The sequence below is a fragment of the Pyrus communis genome, chromosome 2 (genome assembly GCF_963583255.1).
Source record: "Pyrus communis chromosome 2, drPyrComm1.1, whole genome shotgun sequence".
Taxonomy (NCBI): Eukaryota; Viridiplantae; Streptophyta; class Magnoliopsida; order Rosales; family Rosaceae; genus Pyrus; species Pyrus communis.
Window position 1 is genome coordinate 32,639,370 of NC_084804.1, and position 22,598 is coordinate 32,661,967.

General features: G+C 38.8%; 1 protein-coding gene across 1 annotated transcript; it reads left to right on the forward strand.

Annotated features, from left to right (window-relative positions):
* Positions 1-11,970: 11,970 nt before the first annotated feature.
* LOC137725601 (uncharacterized) lies at positions 11,971-15,634 on the forward strand. The gene is made up of 3 exons (XM_068464342.1): positions 11,971-12,382; positions 13,514-13,594; positions 14,893-15,634. Exons 1-3 carry the CDS (start codon positions 12,224-12,226, stop codon positions 15,298-15,300), a joined length of 648 nt encoding a protein of 215 aa, XP_068320443.1. The 5' UTR covers positions 11,971-12,223; the 3' UTR covers positions 15,301-15,634.
* The last annotated feature ends 6,964 nt before the right edge of the window (positions 15,635-22,598 follow it).

The window sequence follows — 22,598 nt, forward strand, 5'->3', positions numbered from 1 at the left end:
TTTATGCTTTTGCTTTTGCATTTGCAATTACTAATTCTGTGTTTATACACCAAATTTTATACATTAATTTTATTTTTTTTGGCACTTTAAAGAAATACTCTTGACTTATGTGTGAGAGGTGTTAGGTTTAATTCTTGCTAAATGTGAATTTAAATCACATTATTGCTAACTTATTATGAGACTAAACTTGTTCTCTTCCCTTAGTGTAGATGTTATCGTTTGTTAAGAAGAAAAAAAAATATATATATATATATATATTGTTGTAAACTTTTCTAGTTTAAGTTTGATTGTGTAAATCCCAATTTAGATTTGATTCTAGTTATACTTTCCTATTACAACTTGTATTCCTTGGGGATGAAGGAATTTCTTCTCTCCTTTTACTACTATAAATAAATGCACTATGTAGAAGGGATAACACATACATCCCCTACAATGATACACACACATCTCTCTCACTCTCTCTTCTCCTTGCCGCTGGCCCCCTCACCTTTGTCAAATAAAATATGCTACAACACATTATCAGCACGCTCCCACCTCTGCGCTTAGGAATCTGACGTTGAAGTTTTTTCTGCATTAAACCAATTCATCCATATTATCACGCAATCAGGTTCTATCAAAACAACGGTTTTAATCTCGATATTTTTGCAGCCTTGATAGCATGAACATTCACCATAATGCATGACCCAACTTTACATTTTTTGAATTTTAGATTCTACATAAATTGTGTATGCATTATATTCATAATTGTTGAAATTATGTGAATTTGATATTTGCCATGAATTGCATCAAATATATGTACATGCATTAAAATATTGAATTGCATATGCATGAAATAGAATTATATATGAATTGAATTGAAAAAAAAAAAAGAAAAAAAAATCAAAATCACCACATGGGTTCTTTGAACCCATGACCCTGAGCAAGCATAGAGCATCAAAGCTCATTTGAAACCAGACGCACATAGCGTCCAAACCCAGAAAATCCACATTGCCTGAAGCGAGACCACGACTTTGCTGTGCAATTTTCTGACGAAATCCGACATGGTATCGTAATTTTGATTCGATAGCATTGAAATTCCCGAAGAAATTTCATCAAATTTAGGTGAAATTCTAGTTTGAATTTCTTAGGTTTTGTTTTCCCCGATGTCAAGGTACTCTCTCCATCCCCCAAAACTTGCTCGTTGTCGAACATATGACCTTATTTTTCCCAAAACACGGCCGCCTGCAGCGGCGGCACTGGCCTTCGTCCCCGGTGACTACACCCAGCTTCGGCTGGGGTGGTTTTCTTTTTTGTTTTTGGTTGAAACACTAAGCCCCAAATCTTTGGGCTGACTCTCTCGGCATGCAGAAAAAAAAAAGAAAAAAGAAAAAAGAAAAAAAAGAATTTAAGAACAGGGTTTGCATGATGCGGCCCAATCTTTGGCTCGACCTAACACCAGCTCGAGGGGCCATGGTGTCTCAGTGTTGTGAGCCACACCAGATCCCAGCTCCGTTGGGGCATTTGTGTTCCCTCATATCACATCACACATGATGCGGCCCCCGTTTGGGCTCGACTCCTTTTATGCAGCTGGTCTAAAATATTGGGTATGCAGCCCACTATTAATATTAGGGCCTGATCAGCCTGTGAAAAAAAAAAAACAACACAAAATTCTTGGGCCCACCTGCAGTGGGCCCTGTGGATTTTTTTGGGGGCTAGCCTATTGCGGCCCGTTTAGTCCCTCTCCTCCCCGTGGGCTTGAAGCCTGCACCAGAGAAACCCTAGCCCAATTTTTGTGCATGGGCCACACGGACCAAAATTTGATCAGTCCATCCGTGGGCCTTGGCGTATATTTTTGGGCCCCAAGCTTCAATTGTTTAATATTTTTAAACAATTTGGGTTTTATATTTTTTCACCCACACTTTAAATTTGGCTCGAAGTCCAAATAATTAATTCAATTACAATCTTAAACCTGAAGTTCTATTTGCATATTTTTGTGTATATATTTGTGCTTGCCTGTAGGAATATATGAACCTGAAGTTCATAATTATTTTGAAACTTGAAGTTTCTTAAAAACATGCCTTGTTTGAAAACCTGAAGTTTTCATTTAAAAACATCACCCATGAAAACCTGAAGTTTTTTCATGAAAAATTAAACCAATACATGTCTATTAGAACCTGTATGTTCTACTCATATGTGAATGGATTGATTTTTTCTCCATTACACTAACCACATCTTGTCCATCTATTTTGTGATAGGAACATGTTGAATTTGAACAAACTCGACTTCATCGTTTTGGAGGTCTCTGGAAGGAACTACCTCAAGTGGATCTAAGATGTGAAGCTTCATCTCACTGCAAAGAACTTGCGTCCTGCCATTGAAGAAAAGATGGACAACCCTGTTGCGCGAAGATGAAAAAAACACTGCTATGATCTTCATCCGAAGACATATCCATAACCCCTTGCAAACTGAGTATCTTGCTGAGGAAGATCCACGTGCACTATGAGTCGCTTTGGCTCATCATTTTGATCATCAAAATGACATATTCTTGCCTGAAGCAATACATGATTGGCAGCATTTGCGTTTTTGAGACTTTAAGTTTGTGAGTGAATATAATTCTGAAGTTTGTTGAATCCGATCACATTTTGTAACGAAACTTTGACCGAAGATGATCTCCTAGAGAAGACGTATTCGACATTGTCTGCTTCTAATATTGTCTTGCAGCAACAATATAGAGCTTAGAAGTTAACTAAGTTCTTGGATTTGATCTCTGTTTTACTTCTCGCTGAAAAGCAGCACCAGCTGTTGATGAAGAATCATCAAGCTCGACCTAATGGGGCGACTGTTGTGCCTGAAGCACATTATAGCACAAATCAACTCCCAAAAGGCCAAAAGAGGTGTGGTAGGGGCAGCCATAAGTCATCCCACCAAGGTCAACAGAGTCAAGGCCCATCCAAGGGAGGAAACAAAGCCCAGAAGTGCTCAAACCTTGCTCCTAAGGCCCCAAACTTCAAGAATAAGGGCAAAGCACCTAAAACCATGGATGCGGACATGTGCTATCACTGTGGTTCAAATGACCATTGGTCCTGTGTTAGCTGAGCTCCCAAGAAAGTTGTAGATGAATATTATTCTTGTCGTAAGAAGTTTGAATCAAATTTTGTGCCAGTGGACGAACCAAAGACTACAAAGATGGAGGTTTCTAAGTTTCAAGAGGATACCACCCCTATGGAAGATTAGAATCTTAGATATAAACAATTTTAGTTAGTTAAAATTGGATAATGGGGCCGAATTCCACCTAGCGGCCGAAACCCCTCCCCCCCCCCCCCCCCCCAATTTTTTTTTTTTTTTTGGTTGATTTTTGAACAATTTTCCTTTATGTTTGGATTATTTGTTGGTAATTTGTTTTTGGATATTAAGTTGTCATTAATTACCATCCTTGAATAAATGAAATTATTTTGAATTGATATTCGCTTTTAAAACTTTTATGGATGTGACTGATTCGATTTAATTTTTCATTCTAGGTATGACTAGTGGGGAAGTTAGTTGTCTGGCAAAAAGTGCAACCATGCACGCTGTTTTGCGTGAACACATCTATTTCACTAACTTTATACCTAAAAATGCACCTCTGATAACCCTCTCAAGCCCATCCAACCTGATAGAAGGATACGGTAAGGCACGTATAATGTTGTCCAATGGTACAATCTTAACCATTGTTGAGGCACTCTATTCTCCACATTTCGGAAGAACGTTGTTAAGTTTCAAGGACATTAAAGATAACAATTACCACACTGAAACCCACGTAGAAAACAGAGTTGAATTTATGTGCATAACTTCCTATGAATATGGCCAGAAGCGTATTCTATAGAAGATGAAGCGTATCCCGAGTGGTTTGTATACTATGACCATACGCCCCATAGAATGCCACTATGTGACCGGCCCCACTACTGGGATCGCGCACGAAATTACACTTTGGCATGATCATTTGGGACATCCTGGACGAATAGCGATGCGCCGAATCCTCAAATCATCACATGGGCATCCGCTAACCTGAAGTTTAGGTTCGATCTAAGGAATCTCATGTCAAACATGTTCCATAGGAAAACTTATTACTAAGCCTTTTAATGACAAGATTCGTTCGAATCCTCCCATTTTTCTACAATGGATTCAGGGGGACATTTGTGGACCGATTCACCTTCCATGCGGACCAGTTAGATACTTTATGGTTTTGGTTGTTTCTTCCACACATTGGTCACATGTGTGTTTGTTGTCCACAAGGAATGTTGCATTCTCCAAATTGTTAGCTTAGGTTATCAAGCTCAGGGTTCACCCCCTGATTATCCGATCAAATCTATTCGATTGGATAATGCTAGAGAATTCACATCTAAAACTTTTGATGACTATTGCATGTCGGTTGAGGTTAAAGTTGAACATCTCGTAGCCCATGTTCACACCTAGAACGACCTAATAGATGCTTTCATTAAGCACTTACAAATGATTGCTCGATCGTTGGTCATACGTACCAAGCTCCCGATCGCTGCTTGGGGCCATGCAATATTACATGCAGCAAAGTCTGTCTGAAACAGAAGTGCAACGCATATTAGATCTCCATAGCATATTTCAAAGCATGCCATATGTTTTCATCGATCTAGCGCGTGTGACAAGATCACATATTTCAGCTGCGAATACGCCTGCAGAGATAGATGTACCAAGTGTACGACGGACCTCTCTCCTGGAGGTCCAGGATGCCAATCTTGGTGATCCACATACATTAATGGCTAGCCAATCATCTGCCTTTACACAAAAGCATGACAGACCCCTTGGTTCAAAGGATTCACACCTCTGAAAAAGGAAATCCACGGCACAAGGTCCCGAAGAGCCTACCGTGAATCCGATTGTCGCTTACTCATTTTATCCAACTCATGAAGAAATTCTAGATTATAGAAGCGTCCTTGAATAAACGAATCCTCCCCCTGAGAATCGTGAGATTTCGGTCTATTATACTAGCTTAGATGATGTGTGGCATAGAAATGAGATGATTGTCGATAATGCATTAGCATTTGCAGTAGCTACTGAGATCATGTTGCGTGATGACATTGAATCGCGTTCCGTTGATGAATGTTGACATTGAACTAATTAGTCAAACTGGAAACAGGCAATCCAAGTCTAACTTGATTCACTTGTGAAACATAATGTGTTTGGACCTGTAGCTCCTATTCCTCCACATGTGAAGCCCGTTGGCTACAAGTGGGTTTTCGTTCGGAAGTGTAATGAGAAGAACGAAATTGTGCATTATAAAGCTCGTCTTATTGCACAAGGTTTCTCACAACACCCCGAGATTGACGATGACAAAACTTATTGACTCGTTATGGATGTGATTACTTTTCGTTACCTTATCAGTTTGGTAGTTTTCGAAAAACTGAGTATGCAGCTGATGGACGTAGTAACTGCGTATTTTTATAGAGATTTTGATATGGAAATTTACATAAAAGTTCCCGAAGGATTTACATTAAGTGGTTCAAATATTTCCAAACCCCGGAACACACTCTCGATTCGGCTGAGGCGTTCACTCTACGATTTGAAATAATCTGGAAGAATGTGGTATAACCATCCGAGTGAGTATTTGACTAGGCAGGGATATGTGAGCAACGAACTTTACCCTTGTGTGTACATTAAGAAGTCACATTCCAGATTTGCGAATGTTGAATTATATGTTGATGACATGCCTTATCAGAACTCTTGAAGAGCTCGCAAGAACTGCCTAGCACCTGAAGTCGGAATTTGAGATGAAAGATCTAGGTAAGACTTGATATTGTCTCAGTCTTGAGATAGAGCATTGTTCGGATGGAATCTTAGTGCATCAATCGAACTACATCGAGAAGGTGTTGCGCCATTTTAAGGAGGATAAAGCGAAGCTTTCGAGTACTCCTATGGTCATTCGATCGCTAGATGCAAAACGAGATCCCTTCTGTCCGAAGGAGGATGATGAAGAGATTTTGGAGCTTGAAGTTCCCTATCTAAGTGTCATAGGCGCTTTATTATTCTTAGCTCAATGCACTAGACCCGACATCTCATTCGCTGTTAATCTTTTGGCAAGATACAGTAATGCACCTACATTCAGACATTGGACTGGCATGAAAGACATCTTTCATTACCTTAAGGGTACTATGGATTTTGGCTTGTTCTATCCCTATGGATCATCGAGTGATGCCGCACCCCTTGCTTATCGAGTCGATTCTCGCCTTATTGGTTATGCCGACGCATGATACGTATCTGATCAGCACAAGGCACGTTCTCAAACGGGTTATGTCTTTACCGTTGGAGGCACCCGCAATCTCTTGGAGGTCAACTAAACTGACCTTAGTTGCCATTTCTTCTAACCATGCTAAAATTCTTGCATTACATGAAGTAACTCAGGAATGCTTTTGGTTAAGAGCAGTAGTGGGCCATATTCGAAGCTCATGCGATATTTATCCCACCATTGATGTCTCGACGACGATCTTTAAAGACAACGCAACATGCATCGAATAACTCAAGAAGGGTTACATCAAATGAGACAACACCAAGCACATTGAGCCGAAGTTCTTCTTTTCACATCAACAATAAGAGCATCAGAAAAATGAAGTCACGTAAATCCGTTCACAAGACAATTTGGCCGACCTCTTCACCAAATCACTGCCGAAAACGAGTTTAAGAAACTTGTTCATGGAATTGGTATGAGTAAACTTTCCGAGTTATAACATTGCTATTTATCTTTGGAATTATGTCAAACTCAGGGGGAGTATCCTGAAGAATACTTGTTTGATCTTAATGTACTCTTTTTCCTTACGATTATGAGCATTTTTCCCACTGGGTTTTTGCTACCTAACTAGGTTTTAACGAGGCACCCACCTTGGGCTGGTCATATCCCTGATGACGTCTCGTAGACGTTCTTTTGACTTTGCATTTCTCACACATTTTTCCTTAGACTATGGATTTTGTCCCTCCTCGGGTTTTTGCCATAGCCTTAGGGTTTTTAGCGAGACTCATTTACTTATGCAAGTTCCTACCTTATTGAGAATAAGCGTTGTTCCTTAGAATCAGTGTCGACGAGTCGACTTCCTCAACTTCTGCATTATGCTAAATCTACCTTGAGTATTTTGTAAACTTTCCTAGTTTAAGTGTGATTGTGTAAATCCTAGATTAGATTTGATTCTAGTTATCATTTCCTATTACAACTTGTATTCCTTGGGGATGAAGGAATTTATTCTCTCCTTTTACTACTATAAATAAAGGCACTATGTAGGAGGGATAACACACACATTCCCGACACACATCTCTCTCACTCTCTCTTCTTCTTGCCGTCGGCCCCCTCACCTTTGTCAGATAAAATAGGCTACAACATACACACACACACACACACACACACACACACATATATATATATATATTTAAGAGCATCACACATGATTTATTTTTGGGTGTTTCTGCAAAAAAGGATTAAAACCTATTTTGGTAGGGCTTGTCATTCTTATGTATTTAGTTTGTTTGATTCAAATTTCATTATTTTCCTTAAAGATGTAACAACTTCTCTGTGTTAGTTGTTGCAAAATTAAGTGAGTGAATGAGGTTGAGTAAAGCTTGACAAAATAAAAAAATGAGGTGTGTAAAGAGTTGGGAGATTAGGGTCGAGGCTATGGGCACATACAAGGGGAAGTGGTAGTGGAGAGAGAATGAATGAGTCTTGAAGTTTTAGACGAAAACTTAGCAAGGATGTCCACGGGATGTTGCAAGTTTTAAAGCTATATAAAACATGTAAAAGTTTAAAATATGTATATATATATTGTATATGGAAATTTGCATATACTGAAATCTATTTACATAGTATTTACAACCTTATATACGATAAGGAACAAAATAGATGTTCAAGCGTGGGGTACTATTTACATAGATTTGAAAATTTATTTACAGCTTTATTTTCAATAGAGAACATAATAGTCCAAGGGTAGGGTAATATTTACTTACATGAGGAACCAAATAGGTATTAAAGGGTGGGGTTATTGTCTAAAGCATATCTTAGAGTATTCTTCTTCTCGTTGAGTGTAATGATCACACCTGTCGTACACGCACATGCCTCTATGAATAAGTCCAAGACTCCAACAATGCGTGCAACAAATCAAAGGATTATGTTGCATCATTAAATGATAAAAAAAACGTATCCATAAGACAAATATGGTGCCCTAGGTCTAAGGACGATTGCATTATTATAACCATAAAGTTTCTTATTTGTCTTGTAAGTAAAAACTTCCATATGAGCATTGGCGAAGCCAAGAACAAGGTTATAGTATGGGGAGAGAGTTTTGGTTCTTTAAGCTTAAAAATATTAATCTTTTGAGTTTTTGTTTTTTTTTGAACAAATAATATTATTTACACTAAGGGAAAAGGGTGGGCTTAGTCTCACAATGAGCTAGTAATAATGTGGTTCAAATTCACCTTTTGCAATAATTGAACATAAGACCTCTCATTTACAATTGAAGAGGAATTCCACTAGACATATTCCACTTAGTAAATGAAAATTTTGAATCTTAAAGGTGCTTTTGAGGAAAATTGTAACATCCCGTCCCAAATTTCATTTTAACGTACGTGTGAATTTACGATTTTACCCCCTAATTCGTTTTTATCACATTAGTTTTGTATTGAGTGGTGTTGTGGGATCACACACACTCATACACTCTCTTTTCTCCCGGGATTCCCTCCCTCTTTCCCTCACTTTCTGTCACTCTGTCTCTCAGTCTCTCTCTCTCTCTCTCCCCGAGTCCATCTTCTTCTTCTTCCTTTTGCAAACACACGGACACACATACAAACATACCCAAACCTTCACCAATCAAGAAACCAATTACACCATTTAACTCGTGAGGTTGTGAGGAGCACAACCATACCAATTCCAGGTAAGAATTCGAACGTTTTCACGTCGTTTCAACAATGGCCGAATTATGTACTGTTCATGCAACCCTTAAACTAGCTTGTTTTTGCAATTTTGAAGCTTCTAGTTGTGTTTGTGAGGTCCCAAGGAGCCTCGGAGTGGTTCGTTGGGTGAGTTTAGACGTCGGGATCGTCCTGTTCAAAGTTGGCCGAACTTGAATCGTTGTTGCAGGTATGATCGTGTGATTTTTAGGCCTTAAAACTAGTCTAATGTTGTTCTACTAGTCCTAAGCTTCATTTTGGTATAAAGATCGTGAAAAATGGTTGAAAAACGAAGGAGAAAACACGGTTGGAAGTTTTCCCAGTTTTCCGGCGCCGTCGCCGGCGCCGGAGTCTCGCCGGAGAAGACAGGGGAATATTCCGTTAAGTTTAACGGAATATTCCTAACGGCAGTGGACGGCGTCAGTCAAGTCTAACGGAATATTCCGTCAGTTTAACTGAATATTCCTGACGGCGTCAGTTGATGCCGTCAGTGTGCATGGCACGTAGCCGCGCGTGGGGGCGCGTAGGTCCGTGCCTAGGACGGCGCGTGGGGGCGCGTGCGTGGTCCAAAAATTATTTTAAAAATATGAGTGTGATCCTGAGGTTGTGTAGAGCACGTTGGTATATTCAATTGTCCAAATTGAGCAATGTATGAGAAGTTATTACGAGAAGTTGGTTATGTGCTTTTAAATTAACGTTTTCGTAGCTTTTTCGCGTATAGGTGATTCGTTTTCCGAGGACGAGCGTTCACACTCGAGGCAAGGGGGCTACGACCCTTCCACTTATCAGTGAGTGGGCTTTTGTTTTCCGTATATACCTATATACATATTAATTCCCAGAAATTAAATAGAAAAGGTTATTTGTTTTATGCCATGCATCATATGAATGTTGTTTACGCATCATCGCATGTATTAGTAGTGACATACATATATATATATATGTGTATTGGTGTTGTGGACGCACAGGTAAGTGCCAGGTAAGTGGTATTCATGTTTGTATGCAATAGTAGTTTGAGATGCTTAGAGAGCTCATAATCTGCACCCCGGTGTTAGTGCTCCCGCCCAGGGCCAGGGCATAGTCCTTCACGTGATGTTCACCCGCACCACACGCTCGCCTTGGATCCAAGTTAGGTGCAAGCCTTGTCGTGCAGACCACATTAGGTGGTTCCGACTCGTAGGTGACCCACGATTATTCGCACAGTCTTCACGTGATCGTAGCACTAGAGCGTATATATTACACCCAGTCCTGTCGTACAGACCACGTTAGGTGGTTCCGACTCGTGTGCAGATTCAGATATTGAGTTGAGATTGGAGCTCTATCTGCAGCCGTACAGGTCACGTTAGGTGACTCTCGGCTGCCAGATTATATGTTATTGATGTGAATTACGCTTGAGCATTTATATTTGATTATGAGATTCTGTTGTGGCATATTCTCGAGCATAAATGGCATATTGTGAGCATGAATGGCATATGGTGAAGCATGATTGGCATACCTATATATACGCATATATGTTCATTTTCTGGGAAGTATACAGGTTTTACGGCGAGGGGTTAGAATGTATTTTGCTAAAGAGTTTTCAAAGAACTTTGTTTTTGCCCACTCACGCTTTTGTTTTTGCGCCCCTCCAGGTTCTAGTGGTTTAGAAGGTTCGGTGGTTTTTTCCCAGAGGGCGTCCCGGCATTTCTGACAGACACTCACCATTGTAGGGTCACCTTCGGGTGTATTTATGTCGTATCTTTTCCTTTTGGACTGTTGTAGACTTGCTCTGAGTTGTGTCTCACATACACTAGTACTTTGTATGCTAGTTAGTTTTTAATTATTCGTACTTTTATATTACTATCTTCTTAGCTTCCGCACGCGCACATGGCTACGTCACCTTCGTGTGACGGCCAGCACGCCCTGATCTCGGTCGGGGTGTGTCAAAAATAAGAGCTAATAAATTTTAAATAGACTCATCACCTTAACCAATATTATAATTTAATATTAACAAATTAAAACTCCTATAGTACAAATATCTTGCTTCAAGTTATTACTTTAGTAGTAATTTTAGCTTAGCTCACCCATCGATTAATTTCTAACTACGCCATTGCATATAAGAACTCTTGTTTGGTCGTGTTTAATGAATTCACCCGACATATTTGTGTTGGTCTCCTTCACACCAACGACTCAAAGACCAATCATTCTATCAAGCGAGAAAATATAATAGGCATTGATCTTCGAGGATTGTAAATACCTAGCTAGTTGAAAATCAGAGGATATGACGGACAAACAAAACATAAAACTTTATTAATTTAAACGAAAGAGAAACTAATCTTAATAAGCAAGGAAACAAAAGCCTAATTGTAATGGGTTGGGCCTAAAACCCAAACAATAAAAATAAACAACTAATATTCCAACATAGCTAGTATTCCTATGATCAGGATTATAAACATTTATAATATCTGTATGAGAGAAAAAAAACTTGAGATTCTAACTTATTGATACTACAATTTTCTATTATATATTTCTTGGACTTATTATTTAGGGACATTACAAATTGACTAGGTCTTTGTGTAATTTCAACAACAAGAAAGATATCCTTACAATTCAACTAAATCTTAAGAAATCTCTTATAAATCATTGATTTAGAAGAAGAAATTAGAGTATAGTGTGACTAGATCTTTGTGTAATTTCAATAGCGAGAGAGATATCCTTACAATTCAACTAAACCTTAAGAAACCTCTTATAAATCATTGATTTAGAAGAAGAAATAAGAGTCAGTGTGAGACTCTTTTTTAATTTTTTTGCTAAAAAAAAAAGAAGGTCTAGTGTGAGACTTAGTCCATCCTTGACTCCATAAGTATAAATAATATCGTTTGTTCAAAAAAAAAAAAAATCAGAAATAAAAGAGTGATCGGAAATAAAATAAGATTAGAGTGCAAGTAACTGTTGGGATATGGAAGCAATGTTCACGTGGGGCGAATTGCCAAGATAGTAAAGCATGTGTCCTTCCCTCTTCTGAAACGGTGAAAACCCCTCTTGTGCTCCATGTCGACGTGATAATTGTTGCAAAAGGAAAACCAAACAAAAAAAGCCCAAACCAAAAGACACCCACACCCATTTGGATTTCCATCCAAGTCCCCCAAATCCCCAAAAATCCCAAATTCCCATATAAATTCGATTCACTCTTCTTCCTCCTCTCTCAATCGATCAATTTCGATTTTCAGAGGACCAGTTTGGCCTCACACGCAAAACCCACAACCTGGTTTCTTCTGATAAGATCATATCAGAAGAAGAAGCAGATTGTTGGAGACAGAAACTGCCTGCCATGGGGAAGAAGAGAAAGTCGGTGGCCACCAGCCTCGACGAGGTTGATCGAAGCATGTATACCTCCTTCTGCAGCGCCGCTAATTCCCTCTCTCAGCTCTACACTCAGGCCATGAACCACCAAAAACTCTCCTTTCAAGCCGGTGAACGCCACGCCCTTGTATGTCTCTTTCTCTCTCTACCTTCTTTATTTGTTGATTGTTTATCTAATCGCTGATTCCCTCATTGGGTTTTTGGTTCTACATCAGGATCAAATCAAAGTCACAATTTTTTGTTTCCAATTATTGATAGAAATTGGGGTTTCGTGGTTAATTGGTGTATTTCGTTTGGTTGTGAATTGGGTGAATGGTAGTTTTGAGTGAGCATGTCATGTCATTGCCAATAAGGTTGGATGAGAAAGACACCAACTTTTTCTGTATCTGTAGGAATTGTAATGAATATTAATGTTAAACTTGTCGAAAGTGCTTAAGATAATTGGTGGGGATTTCCAATTGTGAAAGGAATTTTTTGTTTGTAATTGGATATTATATTTACATGTTAATAAACCCTAAACATTAGATAACATGAATGATTTTTATCCCTATGTTGACAAAATGATTTTTCTTTTACCCTCCAAACACGGCAGTCGGACTTAAAGTCAGTAAATTTGCATGATTCTTGCTGCTGTTCTGATGTTGTTTGGCATAAAACTTCGAGTGGGATATGTTTTTGAAAAGTTGGTTTTGCAAAGGGTTTTGTATTCAACGCTCATTACACGAACATATGTACCATTTCCTTTCTCCAACTGATTGATTTGCCGTTCTCTTGCAAATTATGGTGCAAGTCTCTACTCTCTGTTGAGTTGGGCTCCACCATTTTTTGGAGTAAGCGGTTTTTATGTTCCTTCTTCCTTTCTCCCGTAGCCATATTTTTTGTACATTGTTTTGGCTTTTCACATTTTCTTCCTGCGATATACAGGGTTCTTGTGAACTGGCTAAACCAGCCGGATGATGTGTGACTTTTTTATGAATTTAAAATTTTGTTAAATATATTGTTTCCTTTTAGTTGATGGAATGTGCGAGGTCTCAAATGTTGCTTTATGCTTCCATGTTCAAAATGACATGCAATTTTTGTTGCTGGTAGCCAATAGTGCAATTGGTCTACAATGTTTATTAATATCTGTGCATATTCATTCTTGTATAAATTTTTTGCACACATAATTGCCCTATTAATGTGTAAATTTGCTTTAAAGATGGGCTGCATATCTGTTTTCTACATTTCATTGATGAAACTGCGCCGGATGTTTTTTCAGGATAAAATTTATCAGTGGATCTGTAGACAACAAGACGGAGGCTCACGAGTTACAACAGTCGATATAGTAAATTATCTTCAGGTTTGTTTACTATTTTCTATGTTTGATTTTGTAAAGGATATATTGTTCCATCTTGTTTGTCTCATAGTGTGATAACCTATCCAGAGGGCAAAAAACCACAGGGATGTTGCGCGCAGAGACATACACACGAAGTTGCTTCTTTGACATTCAAACTTTGTGTAAAACAAAACGGTTCTATCAAACTTAAGTGTGTCTTTCGTTCAGGGATGTTATATATTAGTGACGGCGTTAATTTTTTTAGCAGAGTCCATTAAGCACACACCCTTTGTATCAACTAACTTTTTACGGGTTTATTATATATTTTAAAAAATATTTGCAGTTTATTTGGATGATGTCACTTCCTCTCTTCTGTACATTCTATCCATCCCTCATGTAACATGTTACTAATGCATTTCTTGAATCTCATGTTGATTACTTGACATTTGCTCTTTCTAGACTTGATGTACATGCTAAGTATATATCTCGTATATGTTTGTATTTGCCTTCTAGAGAGCATAGGGTTAGGTGTTGCTAGATTAAGACCTTTTATAAGTGCAACATTGTGACCTATGGTTTCATTTCAGATTACCATTGCTGTGGTTCAGCTGAACTTTTGTGAGGGTTTATTTCCATATTTTTCCCAGTTGAAGAATTCCAACCTTCTTTTTTTGCCCAACGGAAGGAATTAATTTCATGGTTGGCATATTCTGTGGAATTGGGCCTGTATCCAGAATTTAACTTTCAAACCTGTTTGAAACTTTAAACATTGCACAGCTTAATGATTCTCCTTTTTTCAAGGGAATACTTTTATACCCTTTGTTAACTAGAAACTAAGGGCTTGTTTGGTAACCATTTGATTTTTAGTTTTTACATTTTGTGCTTGAGATATGGGGAAAGTATAAGGAGGAAGGAGGGGTGATGAAGGGTGGAGGAATGATGGTGGGTGAGATGTAGAGAAATGTATAAGAAACAAAAGTATACAGTCCTCTACTCTTCTTCATGTCTTCTTTCTACTGTATACTTCCCCCATATCTCAAGCACAAAAAATAAAATTAAAATTAAAAACCAAAATGGTTATGAAACAGGCCCTAAGAGTCTGGTTTTCTTAGGTGGTTCTTACCAATCAACATCCATGGAGGAATGTTTCTAAACCTTGGTTTTGTACTGATAAGTTTATTTCTTGTGTGTATGGATCATGCCTGTTTTTTAATAAAGAAATTCATGATGTGTAGCAACGGATGTGCTCTTACAATATGTAAAATTTAATAATCTAAACCTCATTTGTACAGCTTACAAATATCCTTCTTATCTCCATGCAGAATGAGTTGGACTATTGTGGGGAGGAGCCATCAATGTCCCCCAGGTTGCCACTCCAACATCAGCATCTGCAGCCCACTGCTCATTTTTCAAACTCAGGTTTCCCAGTTACTTCTGGGTCATCTGGTCCAACAAATACTGGGCAGGGAATTCGTTCTGAACAATGCGATCACCAATCTAAGAATTCAGTCTTCTCAAATGCTTTGTCGAGCCCTGTTCGCCAGAGTCTTCAGCACTATCACATTTCTCAAGATGGATATTATCCAGGAGCAGGTCTGCCGTCTGGAAATGGAGCCCGAAACAGTGAACCTAGCTTTCTCCACCCAAACCGGGATGCTAATCCTCCAAGTTCTAATGATACCTCGATGGACATGCATGCGGATAGTCCTGGTCATGATTCTACCTACTGAATGTTCAGTTGGTTCATCCAAGTATTTCCCATGGGACGGTGTCAGAAGTCTTTGGAAGAACCCTGACAATACAAAGCTCCTCTCTGGTGCAATTCCATAGGGAAGACGGCACATGGAAGCGGTAATGCAATCAATTTAATTTACTTTTGCTGTCTTGTTTGAGAATGGCTTGGTCTTCTCCATCTTCTGTAAGCATCTTTTTTGTATTGCTTTTTGTTTCGTTTTGTTTTACCAAAAACCGTTGTGTTTCTATTAGGCATTGCTTTTAATGTTGAAAGATTATCTCTGTAAATGTATTGATTCTGCTTTACATGACAATTGAAGATTTCAGTCATTAATTTATAAATTAAGATCATGAACGCATGAAAAATCCTTGTATTCGAACCCGATTCTTCGCTTGCCTCTGTCGAGTGTTATGCAATTGATCCCACCAAGCAGCGACAATTGCTTTGTGATGGAAGGCAATCATCGTCAACATTTTTGTCTCGGGAATTTCCATGACGGCGAATAATCTATCTTCTTCCACCGGCCAATCTCAGAAAACTGACTGTCTGCTTTTATTCATTACCCTTTGCGGAAACTCTATCGTTGTCGGCGAATAGTGAATAAGAGGCATGTCTCCTATTGTAAAATGAATGGCATTCGAGAAGCTCTCATTCAAACAAGGACTTTGTCTGCTCAACCATTTATGGAATCCATTAGTTTGATAGAAATCCCAAAGGATTATTTGATTAAAGATTGAATTGAGGATTACAATGGAAGCAGCCAATGGCTTAAATAATCTGATTACAACTCCTTGGGACAACTCAAAGGTCATAGGTAATTAAAAATGAACGCAAAAGACATTAATCAGACGACAAACGGAAAGTCCGATTTTTATTATAGAACTTGAAATGTAGCTTGGAAGCGTAAACGGCCTTTGGCAAAAATTCATTATATATCACGACAAAGCTATGAGTTTGAATCATGACGTCGTTCCTTTTCTGAAAATATATCATGGGCACAAATTGGAGCTCAAACGCCAAATTTGCAAATTCGCTGCATCCCTTTGTCTTATGTTGGTCTATTTTCTCTTCTAAGCTATTTGTTCTACATAATGCTCGCTTTGAACGCAGAAACCACATCTTTTAAGGCAACAATTGGAAAGTGCTTTTAAATTACTGAAATCGCTCTTAGAGAAAATGTTTTTAAAATCAATCCTTAGTAAAAATGTTAGTTTATCCTAAAAAAAGCACTTCAATTGTTTCCTGCTAGAAGCACATAACTAGTGTTTCTTGCAGGATGCACTTCTTTGATCTTCGTTTCCTTGAATAAAGTGGAATGAGTCATAGTGAACTTGCTAGGTGGATTTGTTCGCTATCTTTTCCTTGAATGGTGACCTACTCATGTTCGTCATGTTCATTTGGAGTGCTTCATCTATAGGTACCATGCATTGGAAATTGCGTAGTTGCTCAGTTAAAAGCCTTCTACTTCCTTTTGGATTTGCCTTTGGTGCTGCTGCCTCAGACGGTGATTTGTAGATCTGTGCAGCTCTTCTCGTAAGTTTGCTCGTCTGTGTCGTGGTTGCAGTACATGTTGTTCGTCTTTAGTTGGTGAGTGTGCTGCTCATGTTTGCCCTTAGCATTGCATGCCAGTTGGACTTGAGCTTGAGTGTCCTTGAGTTTCTTCTTGTTCCCTGTGTTCCATGTTCTAGTGTGAGATAGGAGAAGCTCCATACGAGCCAAGTTGTGGGTAGACATTGCACCTGGGTTTGGGTCTTGAATGTTTCTTGTCAAAGTGTGGACCCAACCATGAGTGTACACTGGCTCGTTGGCCAATCAAGGAATGCACACTTCTTTGCACACTAAGGAGGGAGAAAATGTTTTCGTAGGGGCTAAGGCGGAAGTGCACACTGCTTGAGCACTTAATTAGTGGCTGCTTGAATGGCTATTTGTCGGGACACATCAAGAAAGAAATATTGTCATAAACTCTCGTCCTGCTTCAGGATACCTCGTCAGGAGTGTGCTGCATTTCAATGTGCTCGAGGAATTAAATCACCAAGGTGGTATACGCGAGTACGTTTGTTAAGTCTATAACCTGCTAGGATAGTTTTGTATTGCCATTTGGAGTAGAGGAGCTCGATTGACATTTCAATGAATGGTAAAAGTGGAGTGGACGTGGGACACGAAATTTGAGCCAGGACGGGTTAACTCTAAGAGAACATGGGGTGAAAAAATTTGTGGTTTAGTCGCCAGTTTGCCGGTCAAGTCAGCTAGTCAGGTTTTAGCTGGCTAACCAACGACATGTTTTCTTTGTGATGGAAGGCAATCATCTTCAACATTTTTGTCTCGGGAACTTCCATGACGGCGAATAATCTATCTACTTCCACTAGCCAATCTCAGAAAACTAACTTTCTGCTTTTATTTGGTACCCTTTGCAAAAACTTTGTCGTTGTCGGCGAATAAGGACTTTGTCTGCTCAACCAATTATGGAATCCACCAGTTTGATAGAAATCCCAAAGGGTTGTTTGATTAAAGATTGAATTGATGATGAAGCAGCCAATTGCTTAAATAATTTGATTACAACTCCTTGGGACAACTCAAAGGTCATAGGTAATTAAAAATGAACTCAAAAGACATTAATCAGACGACAAACGAAAAGTCCGATTTTTATTTTAGAACTTGAAATGTAGCCTGGAAGCCTAAACGGCCTCAGATGGAAAAATTTCATTGTATATCACGACAAACGCTATGAGTTTAAACCATGGCGTCATTCCTTTGCTGAAAAGATATCATGGGCATAAATCGGAGCTTGAACGCCAAATTTGCAAATTCACTGCATCCCTTTGTCTTCTGTCGGTTTATTTTCTCTTCTATCCACTAAGCTATTTGTTCTACATAATGCCCGCTTTGAACGCATAAACCACATCCTTTGAGGCAACAATTGGAAAGTGCTTTTAAATTAATGAAATCGCTTTTAGAGAAAATATTTTTAAAATCAATCCTTAGACCAATTCCAACCCTTGAAGTAAGTCTAAAATTTTTCCTTCTATTCCCCTTGCATTTCTCTCCAACCCTTGTTTTAAAATTGGGTTAAGTGTTAAAATCTAAAAAAAACTCAAATTCCCCCCAAGATTTAGCCCAAAAAACTTGGTGGAGCCCAGAGAATATGGCCCACCCACATAGGGCTGTCTGCCCTAATGTCTGATGTGTAAATGAGCCTAACGACTCTTTTAAGATTTGGCGGCCATAATCAGTTGGGCTGTTGGTTCATCCAACGGTCAACATTCAAATTTTATTTTTTTAGTTTTATATTTATATATTTATTGAATCTAAAGGTTAAAAAAAAAAAAAAAAAAAAAAAAAAAAAAAAAAATCTAACCACCCAAATTTAAATCCAACAGCTAAAATAATTAAAAAAAATTATTTAACTCAAAATTCACCAAAAAACTCTATAAATACATATGTATTTGTTCAAACATCCATACAAAACTCATTTTTCTCCTATAATTTTTCCAATTTTTCTTTCTACCATATTCCAAAACCATTTATTCCCATTTAGATTCTTCCAATCTCTATCATGTGTTTCATATTTTTCCATAGTGTTTCATGAGTTTCATGTGTTGATTTAGTGATTTTTCAATATTTATCGGAATTTAAATATTTTTAGGTCAAAATGTTCATAAAATTAATTTAGGATAGTCTACATAATTTTTTTTTCTTTAAAAAGTTAAGTTAAAAAAAAAATATCCTAAATTCATTCTTGAATAATCTGGAGCTAAAATTTAGGCTAGAAGGGTTGGAGCAAAAAAGCTGTTTTTGGGTTAAAACCTAAATTTTCTAGGCTAAAAATTTTAGGTTTTACTCCAAGGGTTGGAGATCGTCTTAGTAAAAATGCTAGTTTATCCTAAAAAAGCATTTCAATTGTTTCTTGCTGGAAGCATATAACTAGTGTTTCTTGCCGGATGCACTTCTTTGAATCCTCGTTTCCTTGAATAAAGTGGAGTGAGTTATAGTGAACTTGCGAGGTGTATTTGTTCATCATTTCCTTGAATGGTGACCTACTCATGTTCATCATGTCCGTTTGGAGTGCTTCATCTGTGGGTACCATGCACTGTAAATTGCGCACTTGCTCAGTTAAGAAACTTTCTACTTCTTTCTGGATTTGCCTTTAGTGGGCATAATGGTGCCCTCCGCTGCCTCAGACAGTGATCTGTAGGTCTGCGCTGCTTTTCTCAGAGGTCTGCTCGTCTATGTCGTGGTTGCAGTACACGTTATTCGTCTCCAGCTGGCGAGCGTGCTACTCGTGTTTGCATTTACTGTTGCATGCCAGTTTGACTTAAGCTTGAGTATCTTTGAGTATCTTTTTGTTCCCTTTGTTGCCTGTTCTAGTGTGACATAGGAAGAGCTTCATGCAAGCCAAGTTGTGAGTGGACATTACACCTGGGTTTAGGTATTGAGTGTTCCTTGTCAAAGTGTGGACCCAACCAGGAGTGTACACTAGCTCGCTGGGCAATCAAGGAATGCATACGTCTCTGCACACTAAGGAGAGAGAAAAAGTTTACGTGGGGGCTAAGGTGGAAATGCACACTGCTTGAACACTCAATTAGTGGCTGGTTAAGTGGCTATATGTCGGGACAGATTAAGAAAGAAAAATTGTCATCAACTCTTGTCCTACTCGGGGATACGTCATTAGGAGCGTGCTACATCTCGATGTGCTTGAGAAGTTAACTCACCAAGGTGGTCTGCTGCACGAGTGTGTTTATTAGGTCTATAACCTACCGGGATAGTTTTGGATTGCCATTTGGAGTAGAGGAGCTCGATTGACATTTCAATGAGTGGTGAAAGTGGACTGGACATGGGACACAAAATTTGAGCCGGGACGGGTTAACTCTACGAGAAAATGGGGTGAAAAATTTTGTGGTTTAGTTGCTAGTTCTCAGGTCAAGTCGTCTGGTCCAGTTTTAACTGGGGAACCAACGACCGATTTGGTTGAACGGGTCTGAAGCTGCAATTAGGTTATGCGCATGAGCTTGGTTCGGGCGTTGGGCTTACGTCTGAACTTGCTGCATGTAACATCCTACATCAACCAATAGATAGGGGTTGATGTGCCTTATATGTACATGCTTACCTCCATATAGCAAGAGGCCTTTTGGGAACTCACTAGCTTTGGGTTCCATCAGAACTCTGAAGTTAAACGAGTTTAGGCGTGAGCAATCCTAGGATGGGTGACCCACTGGGAAGTTCTCGTCTGAGTTCCCATAAACAAAATCGTAAGGGCGTGGCCGGGGCCCAAAGCGAACAATATCGTGTTACGGCGGAACCGAGACTGGGATGTGATAAAATGGTATCAGAGCCACTCTGCCGTGTGGTGCGAGTGTGCCGATGAGGACATCGGGCCCTTAAGGGGGGTGGATTGTAACATCCCACATCGATCAACAGAGAGGGGGTGATGTTCCTTATATGTACATGCTCACCTCCTATAGCACGAGGTCTTTTGGGAACTCACTGGCTTTGGATTCCTTCGGAACTCTGAACTTAAGCTAGTTCGGGCGAGAGCAATCTCAGGATGGGTAACCCACTGGGAAGTTCTCATTTGAGTTCCCAGAAACAAAATCGTGAGGGTGTGGCTGGGGCCCAAAACGGACAATATCGTGCTACGGCAAAGCCGAGACTAGGATGTGACACGGCAGCTCGGGCTTGGACCTATTAGACTGCAACAGCAGCTGCAAATCTGCTTCGTAGGCTAGTTGCACTGTGTATTAGGCTTGCATGAATTAGGCTAGTTTGAGGCTGCTATTATAGCTGTTGTTGCTATAGTTTGGGCCTCCATGGCTTGAACATTAGTTATGGCTATTGTTGTAGCGGTTGCATCTAAGCCTGCGGGAGGAGGTAGCTGTTGAGACTTTAAGGTCCGCCGTGCAGAGCGGCCAACGGGGTTGTAACCAGGGCCTCCCTATTTTCTCCATTCTTCAGTCCATCTTCAGGCATGTAAGGAGTGTCATTCGTCGTGGTTTTGGAATTTCTAACCATATTTTTCTTTCTTTAGGGCACACGAATCAAGGAATTAAAAATTTAGAGATTGCGTGTGTTGGAGAAATTCGGAAAGAATTGCAGTTTCTTTGAGAATTAAATCAAGTTGTCAATCAAAACACCAATTAGTGGTAGCAAAAATCCGCAGTTTTCAGTCTTGATGAAATTGTATCTTCAAAACGATTAAACACCTTTGATCAAAGACCAAAGCCATGCGCCTAAAGACTTGGGAGGAGTTTTGGCCAATAGATCTAAAGAGATAGAGTTTCGGACTCGATGGCTTAATAAAAGTTCACCAAAAAATTGGTATAGAATGAAGTATTTATAGAGAATAGAGTTGACCACCGGGTGATGGATCTTGCACCATGCATCGACTCCCAATTGGTCAAGGTGTGTCATTCGTTGGATGTAGTTAGAAAGTATCATTAAGATGTTGAGATATCTTAACGATGTTTGAGAATAATTCTTAATGATATATTAAATTAATAATAATATCTAAGACTTATCTTTGGAGAGTTCTTGGTTGGATGTTACATGTACATCTTTGAATAAAGGAATATATCTTTTGGTGTGGAAAACTTAAAAGTAGGAATGATTATTAATTCTATGTTAATTCTCTTGTCCTATCTCCTTGTCATGGGCAAATGAACTTGAAGAAAATGTCGTCAATAGCTCAGGTCTTTTGGTGTGAAACGAACTTGGACTTCACCAATATAATAAAGGGAGTTTTAATGAAAAATCTACGGTACTGTTCATTTTAACGAAAAATTATATTTTTACACTAAAAAGTCAATCCTGGTACTATTCACTTTACCCTTTATTTTGTCCTTATCATTAAAACTCAAAGTTTTTAAACCCTTTTCATTAGTTTTCCTTATAATAAAAGATAATTCTCGTCAATAGTAAATAAAAATTTACTAGTCAGCTTCAAAATTTTTAAAATTAATTTGAACTCCTCATAATTTGACATACCCTAAAAGTAATTTTCAGTTCAAGCAGTCTGAAAATATATTCTATATTTAACATTACTCAGTAAGATACTTACAAATTTCGAGATCAAAATAGCAACGTGCCGACGGATCATAATTCATATACTTTACCAGAAGACAAAAGTGAGTGAAGCAAAATAGTAGAAAAAATAAAAAGAAAAAAGAAAAAAAAGAGAAACAAAGTAATGAATGAGGGCCCGTCGCTATCATAGTGGGAGTCGCTATCCCTATCCACCTTTAAATAATACCAACCATAAATAATCCCACGCCTTTTCCTTTTTCCTTTTTTCATCCTTTT

Coding starts and splice junctions, on each gene's coding strand:
- LOC137725601 (XM_068464342.1), top strand. CDS start 12,224: ATGGGGAAGAAGAGAAAGTCGGTGGCCACCAGCCTCGACGAGGTTGAT. Junction 12,383..13,513: donor CCGGTGAACGCCACGCCCTT/GTATGTCTCTTT, acceptor ATGTTTTTTCAG/GATAAAATTTATCAGTGGAT. Junction 13,595..14,892: donor ATATAGTAAATTATCTTCAG/GTTTGTTTACTA, acceptor ATCTCCATGCAG/AATGAGTTGGACTATTGTGG.